Source organism: Mustela putorius, unplaced genomic scaffold (assembly GCF_011764305.1).
Source record: "Mustela putorius furo isolate JIRA1106 unplaced genomic scaffold, ASM1176430v1.1 tig00000129_pilon_pilon_pilon, whole genome shotgun sequence".
Lineage (NCBI taxonomy): Eukaryota > Metazoa > Chordata > Mammalia > Carnivora > Mustelidae > Mustela > Mustela putorius.
In genome coordinates this window covers 36,394,059-36,411,306 of record NW_025421290.1, presented here as the reverse complement: position 1 = coordinate 36,411,306, position 17,248 = coordinate 36,394,059, and the positions used below count along the sequence as shown (strand labels likewise).

General features: G+C 57.7%; 2 protein-coding genes across 4 annotated transcripts in view; one reads left to right on the top strand and one right to left on the bottom strand.

The window, feature by feature from the left end:
- The window catches only part of TMEM63C (transmembrane protein 63C), a 76,364-nt gene extending 71,820 nt beyond the window's left edge, over positions 1-4,544 (top strand). The window contains exon 26 of one of the 3 annotated variants that reach the window (XR_001180087.2): positions 1,608-1,733. Coding sequence is in view for 2 of the 3 variants with exons in the window: in XM_013058192.2 (XP_012913646.1) it covers positions 1,605-1,808 (204 nt within the window). In the remaining variant the exon portion in view is untranslated. Of the gene's footprint in view, positions 1-1,604 lie in introns of all 3 variants that reach the window. The other 2 variants (XM_013058192.2, XM_004739182.3) reach the window with 2 other exon arrangements.
- Positions 4,545-10,512: 5,968 nt separating this feature from the next.
- NGB (neuroglobin) lies at positions 10,513-15,059 on the bottom strand. The gene is given in 4 exon segments (NM_001310210.1): positions 10,513-11,232; positions 12,621-12,740; positions 13,416-13,527; positions 14,944-15,059. Coding segments are annotated over 4 exon segments (456 nt in total). The 5' UTR covers positions 15,033-15,059; the 3' UTR covers positions 10,513-11,097.
- Positions 15,060-17,248: the final 2,189 nt, after the last annotated feature.

Sequence of the window (17,248 nt, the reverse complement as noted above, 5' to 3'; positions counted from 1 at the left end):
CCTTAGGATAGGGTAGGCCCACACAGTAGGGGGTCTTTGTCCTTCTTTTACACATGGGGAAACTGAGGTTCAACCCGGTCAACTAATTGAGACCCCAGAGCATTACTGAGAAAGGCAGTGGCAGTACAAAGTTTGAAGTTGAATTCTGAAGCTTGAGCTTTAAAAAAAAAAAAAAAGAAAATCACTGGAATTGATTTTCTTAATCTTTCATGACAACCACAGTCCTATCTGAACACTGCAGATAATTATGGGGAAAAAAACAGAGAAGCAAAACCAAGAAAATAAAAAGTTCATAATTCCACCACCCAGAGATGACTATTGATAACTTACTGTCAGTTCTCTCGGGTATATATATATAATTTTTGCTAAAATGAAATGATACTGTTCATACCATTTCATAATCTGCATTTTTAGTTAACAATCTCTATCTTTCCACACACATAAGTTTCTATGTCTTCAAATACGCAGCCCATACTCGAGTCACCCTAAGTGTTCCAGAAATATCTTTCACCAAGCATATCCAGACCAAGATCCAGTCTGGGCTCTGTGCTGGATGCATCTGGTCCCTGCGTGTGTTTATTGCCTGTCAGAGAGACCCAGCCAGTGGTCCTGCAGAAGTCCCCACCTTCTGGGTTTTTCTGGCTATTTCTTCGTGATGTCTGGCAGCAGGTTCCACTACCCTGTGTATTCCCTGAAAACTAGAAGTTCAGTCCAAAGTCTGGCAAGATTCTGATTTAGCCCTAGGGGCTAAAACACATGGCAGGCAGTGCTGTGCCTACACCAGGAGACACAGACTCTCCCCTTTTTTCCCCACAAAGGATGCTGGTGACTCCCAGATGAGCGGGATGACAGCGGCCCCTCTGTTGTTCAGTTACCATTTTGTCCCTTAGGTTTACAACCAGAAGGTTTATATGGGGCGTAACTTTGGAATGCTGCAAATATCTAGATTCTTCTGGAAGAAAAGTGTTCCCTCATCAACCAGGACTCTGCTCTGGTCTCACTGACATGAATTCCTACAGGAAAGAGTTAATTCTATCCCATAATCCCGTTTTCAAAATAAGGAGTTGGTGTAAAAGCCGTTGGAAGGAGAACAAAGAACTCTGTCCCTAGTACTTCCTGTTTTTCTATTCCGCTGCTCTTCCAGGCATTCCGGGACCATTCCTGGATTTGACAGGTCCCATGGCCAAGACCTCGGCCAGCCAATGACACACCCCAGGGGAGGTGTGGCTGCACTTGTTAGGCTGTACTAAGAAAAGCACTAGCTCAGGGATGAGGGTCTCTCCAGACCCCAGATCGGGGAGGCTTGCATCATCTGCCCCCAGCTTCAGCCTGACCTGGAAGCCAGAATGATCAGAACCTTGTTGAAGGAGCAGGGCGCTAGGGGCTAGGAGGCCTGCACTGACTCACCCTTGGAGTCGGAGTTACCCTTTGAATGATCGAGAGCACTCGGCAGGCCGAACGGCCAGACCTCGGGCTGCTGCGGGTGAAGGAAGGATTCATGCCTCAAGAGGGGCAGAGGCTTGGGGGGCAGGGCATGAGTGTGAGGGTGTGCCCAGGGCCCGGCCCCAGGTGCGGCCTCACCCCTGTCTCCCCTCTGTCCCAAGCAGATGTACGTGGCCACTGTGCTGCAGGAGCCGGAGATGAACCTGTCCCCTGCCTCCTCCCCAGCTCGGCACACCTATGGCACCATGAACAGACAGCAGGAGGAGGACGAAGAGGAGAATGGTGTGAGGGGCTTTGCACAGGAGCTGGGCTCCGCCCAGTTCCAGGAAGGGCTGGAACTGGAGGGCCAGAGCCAGTATCACTGACCAGGACCGGAGGCTTCCACCTGGCAACTCCACGGGAGCGGCGGCCAGGGAAGGGCCCAGCAGGGGGAGGCAGGAGGGCCACCCGGCCCTCCCCACTACCTCCTGCAGACTTTGTGGAGGCCTCAACGGAGACACCTTTGCCCCGGCTGTTGGCCTCACGGAGGCCCGGACCTGCTGAGCAGCTCGAATGGGAGGTGCTGGGCAGTGCAGAGGGAGCCGGGGGTGGGATGAAGGCTACAGGTGGGCACCGCATCTCGGGAAAGGTGGCTAAAGCCCTGAGCACAGAGACTGCAGGCTGAGAGGCCCTCCCGGGGTCAGAGTGGAAGTGTGCGTAAAGGAGGAGGCAGAAAGACGCCCGCGGAAGACTCTCCAGGGCCTCTGCCAACCTTTAACCAGCTGCCCTGCTGAGGAACTCCCAGGGCAGCTCCCACCTCGACCCCAGCCCTGCTCTGATCCCTCCCCTGCGGCCTGAGGACGCACAGGTGTGCTCGGGCCTTCATCCAGAACAGCCCCGTCACGGGGATCACCCAGAGCTAGGGCCAGCTGAGACCCTTCCTGGTCCTCCGCCCCTCGGCGGCCATCCCCGGGAGCAGCAGGGTACAGACCTTCCTCCTTCCTATTCTTGCGAGGGCAGCTGGGACATTGTCCCTCGGGGCTCATTAAACGGGACCTGTGTGCATTTTGATGAAGGCAACCTTGGCTGGTTACTACAAGGCGGGAGGGCCAGAGGCAGAGTTCATGGAGCGGGGTCTTCTCCCCGGACGCTGGGTGATAGGAAACCAGATACAGCTCCCCAACCCCCAGGCCTTAATGAGAGGACCCTCAAGGTCAAGGATGTGGCCACTGAAAGTTGCTCCTGCCTCACACCCACCCGAGTACCTTGACCCCCAGCGTAGCCATGGTGGGCAGCCGCTCAGGCTAAGAATCCCGTGCTTCAGGCTGCAGGCACAGGCCGTTCCCTGGCCTCCCGAGCGGGACCTTTCCTCTCTCGGGGCCACCTGCATCCTGGACCGACGACCACTGGAGCGGCCTCCAGAATGGTCCTGACCCAGGCACTACAGACACACTGCCAGGAACGGGCTGGGGGTGGGGGCTGTGTCCTCCACGGAGAAGCCTTTTCTGGGGGAGTAAAGCTGCCTTCCCAGGGCCGCCACCACGCAAGACCTGGAGGGACCGACTCCTGAGTAGGAACCATGCTGGGGACACCCAGCCCCTTTGCCAGAGCCAGTGGCACGCAGACCTCTGCCTCTGAGGACAGGCCCCCATCAGGACCACCCCGCAGCACAGCAGGGGAGGACGAAGACAAGGGCTGGCTGAGGCCTCAGGGGACCAGAAGGAGCCAAGTCGAAAGGGGTCTGCGTGCTCTAGGGCTCTTCTGAGCTCCCTCCCGCAAGGGTGTGGGTCCCTGCAGCCACTCTGCCGAAAGCCAGGCTCACCTCACCTGAGCCCAACCCACCAGGTCCCAGGCACATGGGTGCCCCTGAACCCAGACCACCTGGGGTTCACCCCCGCTCCGCCCGTGCCCACACCTCAGCTGCAGACACTCCAGGCTTCACTTCGAGAAATAGCTCCCGAGAGGCAAACGTTGCCACACTCCCAGGGCTTGGCCCAGACCTTGGCGTAAGGGATCTTTCCAGAAAGCTTGAGTCAGCTGGGGAGTCACAGTCTCTCCCACTCCTGCCCTGCTAGGAATAAGGAGGAAATTATACCCAGCCAGTCCAGTCATGAACCGAGGCCCCTCAGGGCCCCCTTCTCCTAGCATTTCACCAGCCAACGAAGGGCAGGGTCCCTTCCAGAGCAGTAGTTCCGGCCCCAACCAGGAGATCTGCCCATTTCATGAGGGGGTGGCCGGCTCCAGGCCCTCCCCACCCCCCAGAAGATATATTTGGTGTGCGTGTGGCTCGCCTACAGGCTCTCCTTCCCTGGGCACTCCTTGCTGGCACCTGCCCCCCATCCCCACAGTCCCTACTGGACTATTCCTGCCGCTTCTGCCACTGTCCCTCCTCTCTCTGACCCCTGCCCACCTGGCAGCCTCTGGATGCTGCGTATGGAAAGGGTCCCAGCCCAGCCGATGACACGGCAACACAGTGGGGAACTGCCCCTCCGCATCTGAGCCAAGTGCGGTTGGTTCTGAGAAAAGATGGTAGAAATGTTGGGAAACTTCCAGAATCCTTTCACTTCTCAACTCTTTCTGGAGACCCAGGGCAACTGGCAGGCCCCCTCCCCGCCGCTGCTCAGTCTCTGAGGTCACTGCAAAGGCCGAAGGCCGGTGGCCATGCTTTGGCTCCTTTTGCACCACACCCAGGCCCCCTCCAGGCTCCGCCCCCTCCAGGCGCCTCCCCTCCGGCCTGCCCTCTCAGCCCACTGGCCTCCACCCACCACCGTCTGACCCCCCCCCCCCCAGCCCTCTTCCCAGCTGTCCTTCCCCAACCTTCCAGAGAAGCACCACCTCTCAGACTTGATTCTTTCTGGAGGGGGCTGCCTCTGAGGGAACCCAGGATTGCCTAGAGCCTCTAAGAAGTGCCCCACTGGGCCAAGAGTAAGCTTCATGCCTGCCTGTCTCTTCCTGAGATGCTTCTGGAAGCAAAGTGCCTATCAGCAGCATTGCATCCTCCGGGGCCCCATGTGTGGGGTGTGGGCTTCCCTTGGCCACCATCACTAAAGGAATGTGCCAGAATGCCGAACCTTCTTGTTACTAATGCTATGACTGTGCCTTGAATAAACAAGTCCTCCCAACCTCTGCTGGCCTGTGCCTCTGCATCTGGAAGGAGCCAGAGCTACTAAGGGATGAGCCTCCCTGAGGTTGCCAGGCTGGGGCGTCCTCCCTTGCTTCATGCCTTCGGTCCCCAAGGCCTTCCCAGGCCCCTGTGCTTACAGAGGAAGGCCCGACAAGCGCTGCCTGGTCTGCAGAGAGATGGGGGGAATCTACCCCACTCATTCTGCTGCGGGTGCGCTCAGAGCCCCCTGGGCAGGAGCAGAGGACTTCCTAGTCCGAGGGCTACCCGTGAAGCCGCCGAGCAGCTAGGCAGCACAAGCCCCAGGGTGAGTGCTGGCCCCCCAGGGTGGGCCACTGGCTAGACTAGCTGCTGGACTTGAAAAATGAAGATCTCAAGGGGAGACCCCCAGAAAAAGTGGTCTGCACCGGCCACGCAGCAGCACAAGGACAGGGGGTAATGGAGAGAGGCTGGGCCTTAGGGAGGCACGTGGGGCTGTCAGGCCAGAATGGGGTAAGAGACGCTGTCTGGCAAAGGCTAGTTAGATCTGCTGTTGTACCTGAAGTTGGGGGGAGATTCCCTGCTGGCGTGAGGTGGGGGGAAGTTGGCGCCTGTCCTGGTCTAGGAGACCAAAGTTCTGGCCTTCCTGCAGCCAGCTCCGTGACCCTAGGCTGGTCCCGAGAACAGGGGTAAAACGACAGCTACTCTGCCGTGTGACTGAGTGGAACAGACTCAGTTGGGGGGACGGAGGGAACGGGGCTTCAGGGGGGAGGCGGCCTTCCTCACCTTTCCCTGGGACAACAGGACGGTCTCGGGGTGGGCTGATGGCAGCTGTAGGACCAGGAACCTTTTCCTGGGGTTTTCAAAGCCTTGTCGTAACAGCTGTCTCTCAGGCTCTCCTCGACAGCCTCCAGGGTCCCCCAGATCACAGCTCTGGGCCATTCCTTGGTTCAGTGGACATTTCAGGGGACTTTGCTCAGGGTAAGACAGACAGATAGACAAGCTGCAAAGGGTTGGCTATCGCTCCAGCCATGTCAAGTCCTAAAGGGAGGGTAGGGGTTGGTCGGTCTGTATCAGCAGGCCAGCAGGACTGGAGACCTAGAAGACTGACAGAGCGGGGCTGGGAATGGGACGGTGGCACAGGCCGAGAGGGAGGCCAGGAGGGAGGCCTGGTGGTAGGGAGGTCCAGGACTGCCACCAGATGGGGCTGTGCCCACCGGGGCACTGGAGCCCCTGACTGCAAACCGGGCTGTGGGCTACAGGAGGCCACTGGGCTCTGGGACCGTCTGCCTAGAGGCCAAACTTTGGGGCAGCTTCCTCCAGGGCTGGCTCCCCACCACCTAATTCTGTAGTGCTGGAGGGAGCTCAGGTCTGTCCCGAGGACATTTCGAGCTTGCCACAGCTGGGTTCCTGAGTCAGCTCTGGAGCAGGCCCCAGGGGAGCCGGGGGAGCTGGCTTACAGGAAGGCAGTGCACGGTTTTCTCAGCAGGGCTGCTTTCTAAACATCGGATGGGCCCTGGGCCCTGACAGTCCTGCAGATCTCCAGCCGCAGATGCTGCCATTCTCCACCCTGGCTGCAAGTGGGAATCTCCCGGGAGAGTTTAAACGATCCCAGTGTCCACGCCCCATCCCCGAACAACCTAAAGTTTCTGGGGTGGGGCCCAGGCACCCCCAGCTGCCTCTAGTGTCCAGGAGGGTAGAGAGGGCAAGGCTCTTGTGGACAAGAGAGAGGGGAAGCTGGTCCCGGCCCTCCCGTTGTGTCTTCCTTGCAGCGTGCCGGCCGGCAGTGTCTCTAAAGACAAAGCCACCGTCTGGGAAGGCCTCCAGGGAGCTCAGATGTCCAGTGTGGGTAGGCCATCCACAGGCCCGAGCATTTGTCTCCTATCTTCGAAGCGATTAATCCCTAGCACCCGCACGACTTCCATTATCATCATCTTACTTTGTAACAAGAACCATTGTTTGAGCCGGAGGGACACACACAGGGCCTCAAGGACCACTTGAGGCCACCATGTCCTCATCAAGTCCTAAAGACTCGCTGCTCCTCTCCCCTCTGAACACAGAGCCCCACGTGGCTTGCACAGCAACCTTCCCATTTGGGTTGCAAGATTATAAATGCAATAAGCCATGTACATGATGGATGTCAGCAGGGTCAAGTGCTTTGAGGAAGGGTGGGGAGTGGCTGCACACGGGGAGGCTCTGGAGGTGAGACGTCGGGGCGTGGGGGCTGCATGGAGGGGGTGGGGGGCGGATCCGGAGGAAATAAATACGCAGCAGGGGGAGGCCGTCTGGGAGGGTAGCAGGACCCTGGGCTTTACTCCAGCGACGTGGAGGCTACTGGAGGATTCCAAGTGGGTAAGAGATGTGATCACCTTAGGCTCCGAGGTGATCACTGCAGCCTCTTGGTGGAGACAACGTGGAGGACAAAACCCCACTGGGGCTCTGCAGGAGGCCTCCAGAGAGACATGGTGGTAGCTCCGACAAGACTGGGGCAAGGAATAAGGGGGAAGAGGGAGAAGCTCGGATCAGGTCTGAGGACTTGTGGACAGATTAGATGTGGGCTCTGAGAGAAAGCAAGGAAGTGTGGAGGGCCTCCCAGTTCTTTTGCCTGAATGGCTGGATAAACGGGTTTACCAAGACACAGGATGCTGGAAGGAGCCTGACAGTCAGGGAACATACCAGGCTCTACTTTGGTGGTGTCATGCTTGAAATGCGTAGTAGGGACATTGGGCAGGGGCTGGATACGGGTCTGGAGTGGGGGGCGTTAGGCTGGAGATGTGACCGGAGTCGTCAGCATCCGTCCAGGGAGTTTAAAGCATGGAACCGTCTGGGACCCGAGCTGGAGGCCAGGGGGGTCCAGGGCAGATGAGGGGGGGGGTCTTCAGGGAGCAGAATGGGCCTTGATGAAGGAGGAAAACTGGGAGACCCTGGCATCTGGAATCCAAGGGGAAGAAAAGGACTCAGAAAGGAAGCAGGGAGCACCCAGTCCTGACCACACATGTCCGTGACTACAGGGCACAGAGGAGTAAGTTCAAAGACACCCCCAAGAAAGCACCAGCCAACTCAGAACGCTGAGATGCCACTGGACAAGTGAGCGGGTTTCTCCCACAGATCAAAGGCATAGGGAGAAGGGACAGGGGCTGGCTGAGATGAGAAGTTTAAGAGGCCCAACCAGAGGCCATGTTTGGTCCTTGACTGACCAAACCACCTGCAAAAGATATCAGGGGAATCTGGAATCAGGGGAATCTGGAACCAGCCCGGGTATTAGGTGATGCTAAGAGATACTGCTCATCTTGGCAGGTATTTTGATGGCGCAGATTAAGGTGGAAAAGGTATCATCAGCCACATGTTCCCGTGGAAGACTTTACAGAAGAAAGAGCACAAAGTCTGAGATTCACTTTTAAAACTCTCCAGCAGAATAGGGGCGCCTGGTGGCTCAGTGGGTTAAAGCCTCTGCCTTCGGCTTGGGTCATGATCTTGGGGTCCTGGGATCGAGCCCCACATTGGGGTCTCTGCTCAGCAGAGAGCCTGCTTCCCTCTCTCTCTCTATGCCTGCCTCTCTGCCTACTTGTGATTTCTCTCTCTCTGTCAAATAAATAAAATCTTGAAAAAAAACCTAAAAACCTCTCTGCAGAATAAAGGTGGGGGGGGGTCTAGAGTTGCTCACATTGATGCTGGATGAAGGGCACACAGAGATTCACTAGGCTCGGGGTTTTGTGTATGTGACATTTTTCTAGAAGAAAAAGTTTACAAGGAAGGAGTGATCAATTATTCCAAGAGCTGCTGATCAGAGGAGCAAGGTGAGAACAGGGACTCAGGCTCTGACCTGGGCAGGACGGAGGTCCTGGGGGAGCCTGGTGGAACAGAAGGGGGCGGGCATGAAAGCCTAGTTGAAGTCGGTCCCCACTCTCTCAATGGAATGTGGAGAATGGCGAGGGAAGACCCTTCGGAAGAGTTCTGCTACCAGAGGAAGTAGAGAAGCAGGGTGGTAGCTGGCGAGGGAAGGGCTGAGGGAGGAGTGGCCCCTTGCAGAAGATGGCAGATGGGGGCCGGCAGAAGGCAGAGGTACACAGGAGAGAAATCAGAGCCGAGATGGAATGGAGGAAGAAGCAAGCAGACCCCGCCACAGGCACACACACACTCGCACACAAACAGGCACACACACACAGCCCGAGCTTAGGATGGCCCAAGCTTCAGGGCACAGAAGGCCATTGGGCTTTTTTGGAACCAGGCCACCCCAGGGAAATATTCAGGAGCTGCAGGCCCAGCGTGGCCCCCCGAGTGTCCGATGTTACTAGGGCTCACAGTGGAGGAGGCCCTCTCTCCCCAGAGAAAATTGTTGTGGTGCCACAGCAGGGAAAAGCATTCCTAACATGTCCCAGGCTCCATGTCCATCGTTACACAGGCTGCCAGGCCCGGTCACCTGAGCTTACCCAAAACCAGGCTCCAGCTGGGAGCTAGCGAGGCCCTGGCGGCACCAGCAACAATTGGTCTGGGCTGAGAAAAGTCTTAGGTCAACACCAGCGGGCCCAGGGGCGGCCCTCCAGCCATTCACAGCCTGTTCACGTGAGACCCACTCTAAATGCTGCTGCCCGTCTCCAGGTCCTGGCTGGGTCTCTACCTCCATCTGCCTGATCCTCCTGACCACACACACACACACACACACACACACACACACACTTGCTCATACTCGCTCTTGAACTCCGGAAAGGTAAACCCATTTAATCTCCTTTAAAAAGCCCACTCTGGAATTGGCACCTGCCCAACCAGGGAAGGTCTACAAGACTTCCTCGGAGACCCTGTGAACCTTTGGGGTCCTCTGCTGCTCCCCAGCACCTGGCCCACTCCTCTCCCTGGCCTGACCTTGTCCACCAGGAGGTGGGCTCCCAGACTCCTGACCAGCGATCTGCTTCAGTGGATTAGTGTGGGTGTGTGTTGGAACAAAACAACCCCAAATGTATAATGGCACAAACACAATAGAAGTTTATGTCTCTTTCCTATAAAATTCAAAATGGGTGAGTCTTCGTTGCACAGGATGGAGAAGCTCCTGGGTCCTACCAGGTACTTCTGATTAGTGGGTACACTCCTCCAAGCAGCGCTTCAGAAACCCAGACTCCTTCCACCTTGTGGCTCTGCCATCTTCAAAACGTGGCCCTCAAGGTCACTGTAAGCCGTTCATCAGGCTGGGCAGAGGGATCACAGAACTCCTCTGAGCATGCAGGGGTTTGAGGGGGTGCACATGTGCACACATTCCATTGGTCAGAATTCCGTCACATGCCCCCACCTAATTGCAAAGGAGGCTGGGAAATGTTGTCTGGCGTCATGCCCCAGAAGAAGAATTGAGCTTAGTGCCCGGCTAGCCAGTTTCCATCACAGACTCCCAGCTCCATCTCTGCCACCGGCTTCTGGCCTTCCCCATGCCTCTCCTTTCTCTTATACCCACCCTGGCCTCGGCCCTCCCCACCCCATCCTCCTACCTTGTCCTTAGGTCCCCCGCCCTGCAGCTTCCTCTGGCCACAAATCAACAACCAAGAAAGGACCAGTCCCGGCAGGTCAGAGAGGCACACAGAGCAGGTTTATTCCTCATGAGCTTACACAACCAGCACACAGAGCAGAAGGTAAGAGTGCAGACAGCTTGGGGTGAGGGCGGAGGGCCTCTCCGGCCACCCTCTCTCTGGTCCAGCAGCCTAGGCACGCAGCAGGTATTAAACATGGGGAGCTGTGGCCCCACAGTGCACGTGAGCAGTAGCAGAAAGGAGGCGGGGGGGGGGGTGCGTGGCGTGGCGGGGATAAGACCCAGCCCTGCTGGAGGGGGTGGGGAAGAGCCACCTGGAACTCAGGTCTCTTTGGCTCTTTGAAATGAAATCACCCCTCCTTCCTCGAACTCCCCCCTTCCCATCCACCCCCCTCCCCCGGCTGGCTAGCTCTTCCTGCAGCGTGGTACTAAAGGAGCTCCCAGCAGTAGCCTGAATGGGGGAACAGGATACAGCAAAAGAAATACTACCCTGGCAGGGGGCATCTGGGACCCAGATGAGGTCAGCTCTCCTGTCCTCAGTGGTTCCCTTGGCTACCTGCTCCCACTCCTTGGGATTCTACCACAAAGGCTAACAAAGTCCCTCCTCTTTACTTGTGAAAGGCAAAGGCCCCTGGGAGAGAAAAGCATGGAAGGCTCTGCCCCCCACTCCCCTGCTTGGCCTAGGCCCGCCAGACGAGGGCGGCTGACAAGCACCCGAGCTATCAGAGCTCTCCGCCTTCCCAGCCGCATGCCATGTCCGTGACCGAACACTGCTCTTCTCCTAGTGGAGAAGGGGATGCCAGAGGGAAAGACGGCAGGCAACGAAGAGGCCACCAGGGGTGCAGGGAAATCCCCTTGTGGAAGGAAAAGCCACCCCCATCTACAGTTGGAGGTGAGGGGGACAGAGACCCAGTCCTGCTCTGTCACCTCCCAGGACAGCCAAGGGGACAAGGACCAAGATGCAGGGAGGGCTAAGGGAGCCTGGGCTACCACAGACACAGAGGAACAGGCAGACACAGACAGAGGGCAGCCGCCAGGTGGAGCCCTCCAGGGGCCGCGCCTCTTATTCGCCGTCCCAGCCTCGACTCATGGCCTGCACCACGGCCCGGTAGAGCTGGCTCCAGGCGGCCCGCATGGCTGGTGTGAACGCGGGGCCCAGGCACTTCTCCAACATGTAGAGCAGGGACTCCCCCACCGTCTGCAGAGGCAAGAGGCACCTTGTCATTCCTGAAGGCGGGGAGGCATTGCTTCATTCCACAGGTGAGATAACTGAGGCCCGGACCCTTCTTGTCTCCTGCACGGGGTCCATGCTTCCCAAGCAGGATTCTGCCCCAATCCTTGGGTACCACAGGGGACCCACCTTTCCCCCTAAATCTGAGGCTTTGTAGTGACTGAAGTATTTTGCTCCATTCCCAGCCTTTAAACCACCCTATGACTGGGGCCAAGGCCTTGCCTGGGAGCCCCCAGCCTAGAGAAAGCAAAGTCATTGCCCCCAGGCCTCCATTTCCTCTTCTGCAAGGCCTCACTCATGGTATTAAGAGCCCAGACTCTGCAACTAGACAGACCAGGGTTCCCTTGCTTATTCTACTGTTTATGAGCTGTGTGGCCTTGAGCAAATTTTGTGACCTCTCTGAGCCTCAGTTGCTTCTTCAGTTAAACAGGGAAAGTAAAAATTCCAGCTCATTGGATTGCTGGGACAAGCAAATGTGATCATCTACAGAAAGCTCTTCGCACAGCATCTGTACACAGTAGGCCTTCAAGAATAATAATGGCTCTCATTTGTTATTGTTAGAACAAAATACGGTTTACTTAGTCCACAAATATTTACTGACATACTGAAATATTTACTGAAGATCCAGAAGATCCACTAAAGACCAGGCACTGTGGCAGTGCTCAAGACAGGACAAGACTAACTCTGTCCCTTCCTCTGGGTGCTGACCATCTGGCGAGGGAAGGGGACTCTGGGGTAGACTGTCACGTCGGCAGCCTCCAGTGAACCACCCCTCGAGGATTCACGCCCGCTGAGCGGGGTCGCTCCACCCTGAGCCGTCACCAGGAGGGATGCAAGCAGGGGCTGGAAGAGGACGGGCACGCTGGGGCTCCGCCCTCTGGGAATCCAGCCGCCACTCTGCAAGGACGCTCAGAGAGGCCACTGAGTAACGAGACTCCGCAGGGAAAGAGATCCTGAAGGATGACAGGCCATCATGGATGCAGCAGCCCAGCTGACTGCAGTACGTGAGAGCCTCCAGGCCCGCCATGTGGAACAAAAGCACTGCCCCCACTGAACCCAGAGAAAGGAGCAATCCTTTGCTTGGGATGGTTTTATACACAGCGATAGGAAACCAAGCAGACTGGCTAATCCCAGGGGCTCTTGAACTTTCCATGGTTCTAAGAAAAGCCACACCAGGAAAGAGAAATTGGAGGCTCAGAGAGGTCAAGGCAGTGCCAGGGGTCACACAGCACGGAAGTACCAGTTGCAGCCCACCAGCCCTAGTCATCTGAGGGTGTGGAAATGGGGAGAAAGAACAGATGGACAGGGAGGACTGGGAGCATGGTGGCCTCGGGTCAGGAAGTGCCTCTACCCACCGAGAAGGAGCTGAGCTTCACACCCACTGCACGGTGCTTCTTGCCCAGGCCGGCAAGGTAGTCCTCCAGCGAGGACAGATCCTCTACATTGGTCACTGCAGTGTCAATCACGAGCATCACCTGCCAAGGCCAAGGCAGCAGTGAACTGGAGAGGCCAGAGCAATCCCACCTGCTCACAACCATAGTCCAGAACCTGGGGGGTCCCAACCTAGAGTAGGACAGGTCCACCAGGACCTTGTATTCCAGGATCTGGAAATGCAAGGCCACGGGGCATCTGGCTGGCTTCACTGGTGGAGCATGTGACTCTTGATCTCGGGGTTGTAAGTTCAAGCAGCAGGCTGGGTGTACAGATAACTTTAAAAAATAAGATAAAATCTTAACAAGAAAGAAAGGGAAGGAGGAAAGGAAGGAAGGAAGGAAGGAAGGAAGGAAGGAAGGAAGGAAGGAAAAGAAAAGAAATGCAAGGCAATCTGTGCCTACATGGAGTAGGCACTCAACATGTGGCCAAACTACTAGTGTTATACTGTGAAGGCAGCTCCTCTCCTCTGAGGGTCTCAGGGCCCGCTACATGGCAGTGGGGACGGTGCTGTCTGCCCCGGCTGAGGAGAAACTGAGGCACTGTGAGAGTCATGAGCCTCTAAGGGAACCCCTAGTGGATCAGTGCCAACGCTGAGGGCAAGGGGGGAGCAGGGACAAGTTGGCCAAGCCAGAAGTAACCTCCCGTAGCCCGAGTCTCCCATTCTGTCCTGGGAGGACCTTCTCCCGGGTCTCCAGGCTGCTCCACCTCCGCCTCACCTTCCTGATGTGGTCCAGGAACTCGGGGGATGACAGGCAGTCCTCCGGGCTGGAGAACTGGCGGCAGTTATACTGGAAGAGTGGCAGCAGATCAGGCTCCAGGTCAAACAGCCTGTGGGAGGAGGCCAGGCGTCAGTCCCAGGAGCCCTGGGGGCCCAGCGGTGCCGGGCTGGGGGTCGGGAGGCAGGGATTCAGCTGGAAGCCAGAACACACCCTCCAACCTGGCACGGACCCCGTTGCCAGCTCTGCGGGCACCCCTTTCCCACCTCTCCCACCGGCCCGTGGGGCACCCTGAAAAGAACAATGAGTCCCTAGGCCTCTCATAGGACCCGGCATACAGCAGCCCCTCTATAAACAGTTCAGAGGGCTGGGAGAGGAAGGAGTCCTCAAATAGGAAAGCCCTTCTCTGTCTCTTCCCTTCTCTGTCTCCGTCTCTCTCTCCCCCTTCCACTCTTGGTCAGAACCTTCTAGTCTCATCATGTCTGTAGGGGCTTGGGCCAGTGATGACAAACTATTAAGAACTCCTTACACTTACTGGACATTGAGTACGTTACATGTGGTTAACTTGCGGATCCCTCACAATCCTAAGCAGTAGGTATAACTGTTATCCCAGTCTTACAGAGGAGGAAACAGAAGCCCAGAGAGTTTAAGTAAGCTTCCTGTGATCACACAGCTTGGAAGTAGCAGAACCACAGAGGGTCCCTAAACCCACGGAGAAAACCGTGGCACAAGCAGAAGCTCTCAGTCCCTTCTGAGAGGGTTTATTGGGCTTTTGCGCAGCCCTGCGAATGCATTCCCCCTTGGGGAGGAGGTTTTGCAAAACCCTCCTCAGGAGTTCTGGGCTGGCTTTGGGATCCAAACTCCTGAGAAACCATGGTGACAGACCATTGCCTCTGCAGATGGCTGAGACTCTCCGGGTAAGGCTGGAGACTGACCTCCCTTCCCCTTGGGGTCTGTGCACCCCTCTCCTGCGCGGTGAGCCATGGGGGTCTTATCATCCCTGCCCTGGTGGTTCTCCCGTCCTAGCCCGGTCCTTCCCTGGGAAAGGTTTGCCCTTCTGCTGGCTGCTGGCAGTGTGCACCCCTAGGGCCTGGACCGTGCCCTCCCTTCAGGAGCCCCAGCACAGGCTCCCCGCATGAGCCCTCGTGGAGGGAGGATACACTTCAGGCACCACCCAAGGACTGAGCACTAAGGAGCCGAGCCAGGGAAGGGGCGCAGCACGGGGAGCAGCGCCTGCTGGCCGGAGTGGAAGGAGATCCGCGGGGGAGGACCCCCGCCCGTCCCCGGAGAGTCGCTGCAAGCGCGTCCGCCGCTGGAGGTGGGAGGTGGGGAGGTGTGGAGCACAGAAGGGGCTGCGCCACCCGTCGCTGCGCTCGCTCCTCTGGCGCACATCTGGAAGGGCCCCGGCGCCAAGGCAGCGGGCCAACCTTCCCTCCCCTTCCGGACCCTTCCGGTTCAGCCGCCGGGAATCCATTTCTGGCAAGGCACCCCGCCACCCGCACCCCCGGGGCGTTCGCGGAGCCCTCACCTGGCGAACAGTACGGTGCCGTGCTCCAGCGGGCTGCGGCTCACCGCCCGCCAGCTCTGCCGGATCAGCTCGGGCTCCGGGCGCTCCATGGTCGCCCGGGGACGCGGGACGCGAGGCTGGGACCCTCGGGGCGCGGGCACCGTCACCGCACGTGCCGCGCCATCTCCGCGGCGACGCGGGCCACTCTGCACCCCCGTACGGCGCCCCCCCACCCCCCGCCGGGCGGGGACCTACCACCGCTCCCTCCCCGCCCCAGGTGGAGGCGCCCCGCCGTGCCCGCCCGGCTGGCGCTTCCGGGGACCCCGCTCTGGCCGCTGCGCCCTGCGCCCCGCGGTTCCGACAGCGCCCCGCCCCGCGCCGCCCGGCCCGGGCGCTTTAAAGCAACCGCGGCCCCCGCCCCTCTCCGTCCGTCAAGGCGCTCATCTCTGGGCAACCGGCTGTGGCCAGGGACGACCTGGTGGCCCGGGAAACGCCTGGGCTTCAGAGCTTCACAGAAATCGTCGAGCCTCTCTGGGCCTCAGTTTTTCATCCGGAAACTGGTGATGATTCCACCACTTGCTGGTTAGGGCACTAGCTGAACTTGACCGCGTTAGGTAGGTCTCTGTGCGTGCCACCTCTCCGCAAGCTTTCCTCAGGGGCTACCTGGAGGCATTAGAGTTCGCCACCCCCTTGGCACAGGTTCTCCTTCCTTCTGGCCCACGTGGGGCCGGGGATGCCGAGCACCTGCCTGTGTGACCAGGTTGAGGCTGGAGAGGCCCTCTGCCCGACTCTGGGTCGGACCGAAGCATCCCCCACCTCAACCCCCAACCCCTGTCCCTGCACCCCAGGGCTCTCACATCTTAGGGCCAGGGCCAGGAGCGCCCCCATTTCCAGTCAGGCCTGGGGTTCTTTTTTTTTTTTTTTTTTTTTAAAGATTATTTATTTATTTGACAGAGATCACAAGTAGGCAGAGAAGCAGGCGGGGGTGGGGGTGGGGTGGGGGTGGGGTGGGGTGGGGAGCAGGCTCCATGCTGAGCATAGAGGCCGATGCAGGGCTCCATCCCAGGACCCTGAGATCATGACCTGAGCTGAAGGCAGAGGCTTAACCCATTGAGCCACTCAGGCACCCCAGGCCTGCAGGTTCTAGAGAGAGCTCCAGTCTGGCCACAGCTCTGCTTGGCCAGGGCCAGGTCTAGCTGGGACCACTGCAGTACCTGGATATCCAGGGAGCTAAGTTCCAGCATTCTACTATTCCACGATTTTCAATAGACTTTTAAAAATTTTAAGAGAAGTATTATTTTGTTCTTTCAGTTGAAGTTCAGATAGTAGAATCTCATGCTTGTCATTCAGGGTATGAAGCTGACCACCTGTTAAGCCCAAGCTTGATTCTTTCTTTTTTTTTTAAGGGGGTGGGGGAGGGGCAGCAGGAGAGAGACAGGCTCCCCACTGAGCAAGGAGCCCCACACCAGGACCCTGAGATCATGACCTGAGCCCAAAACCAAGTTGGAGGCTTAACTGACTAAGCCACGCGGGTGCCCCAAAGCCTTTTTCTTTCAAGCATGAAAGTTCCTCCGGCCCAGGGCTAGTCACCCAGGCTTTGGAGAGCCAAACCCCCATTTATCCCTCATTATTTCCAGTCTCTGAGCTCCTCTCAGCCTCCTTGCTTCTCTCTTTCAGTGTCCTCAGTAAGGGGGTCGGGTAGTGGGGACTCAAGGAGCCTTTCAGCCCACCTCCTTTGGCTCATGGATACAAGATGGTATTCGGGCCAGGGGTCATGAACAGGCTGAGGCTCCATGCCCAGGAATTTGGAATATACCTTATTCCTTTCTTCCCCATCTCCCCACACACCTCTGGGGTCTCTGCGCTGAGCAGGAGAGCAAGGGTAAGGCAACCTGGCTTTTGTCCAAAAGAGTCCAAGATCCCCGAGTAAGAGCACAGAGGGACTGGAGGCAAAAGCAAGAGGAAAGCTAGATTACTAGGGGGCTGGACTTCTCATTCAGTATCCATGACCTGCAGCCAGGTCAGCAGGTCTTGGGGGTAAGGCCACATAGGTCTCTGGTGACTTCCACCTTTCAGTGCCCAGATGCCCTGTGCCTTGTGCAAGTCACCTGGCTTATCTAAGGCCTCCCACCCCACTCAGTGTGCACTTCCTGGCAAGAGTCTACACTGGGGACCTTCTTGCCTCCTTTCCCCTTTGGACAGGGTCTGGGTCTGATAAGGTAATGGCAACTAATGGCTTTAGCTGGTAAGTGGTGGAGGCAGCACTCACTCTGTCTCAAGGCAGGAGGAGGGGGCTCAGGGCGCTGTCATCTCTGCTTCCCTGGAA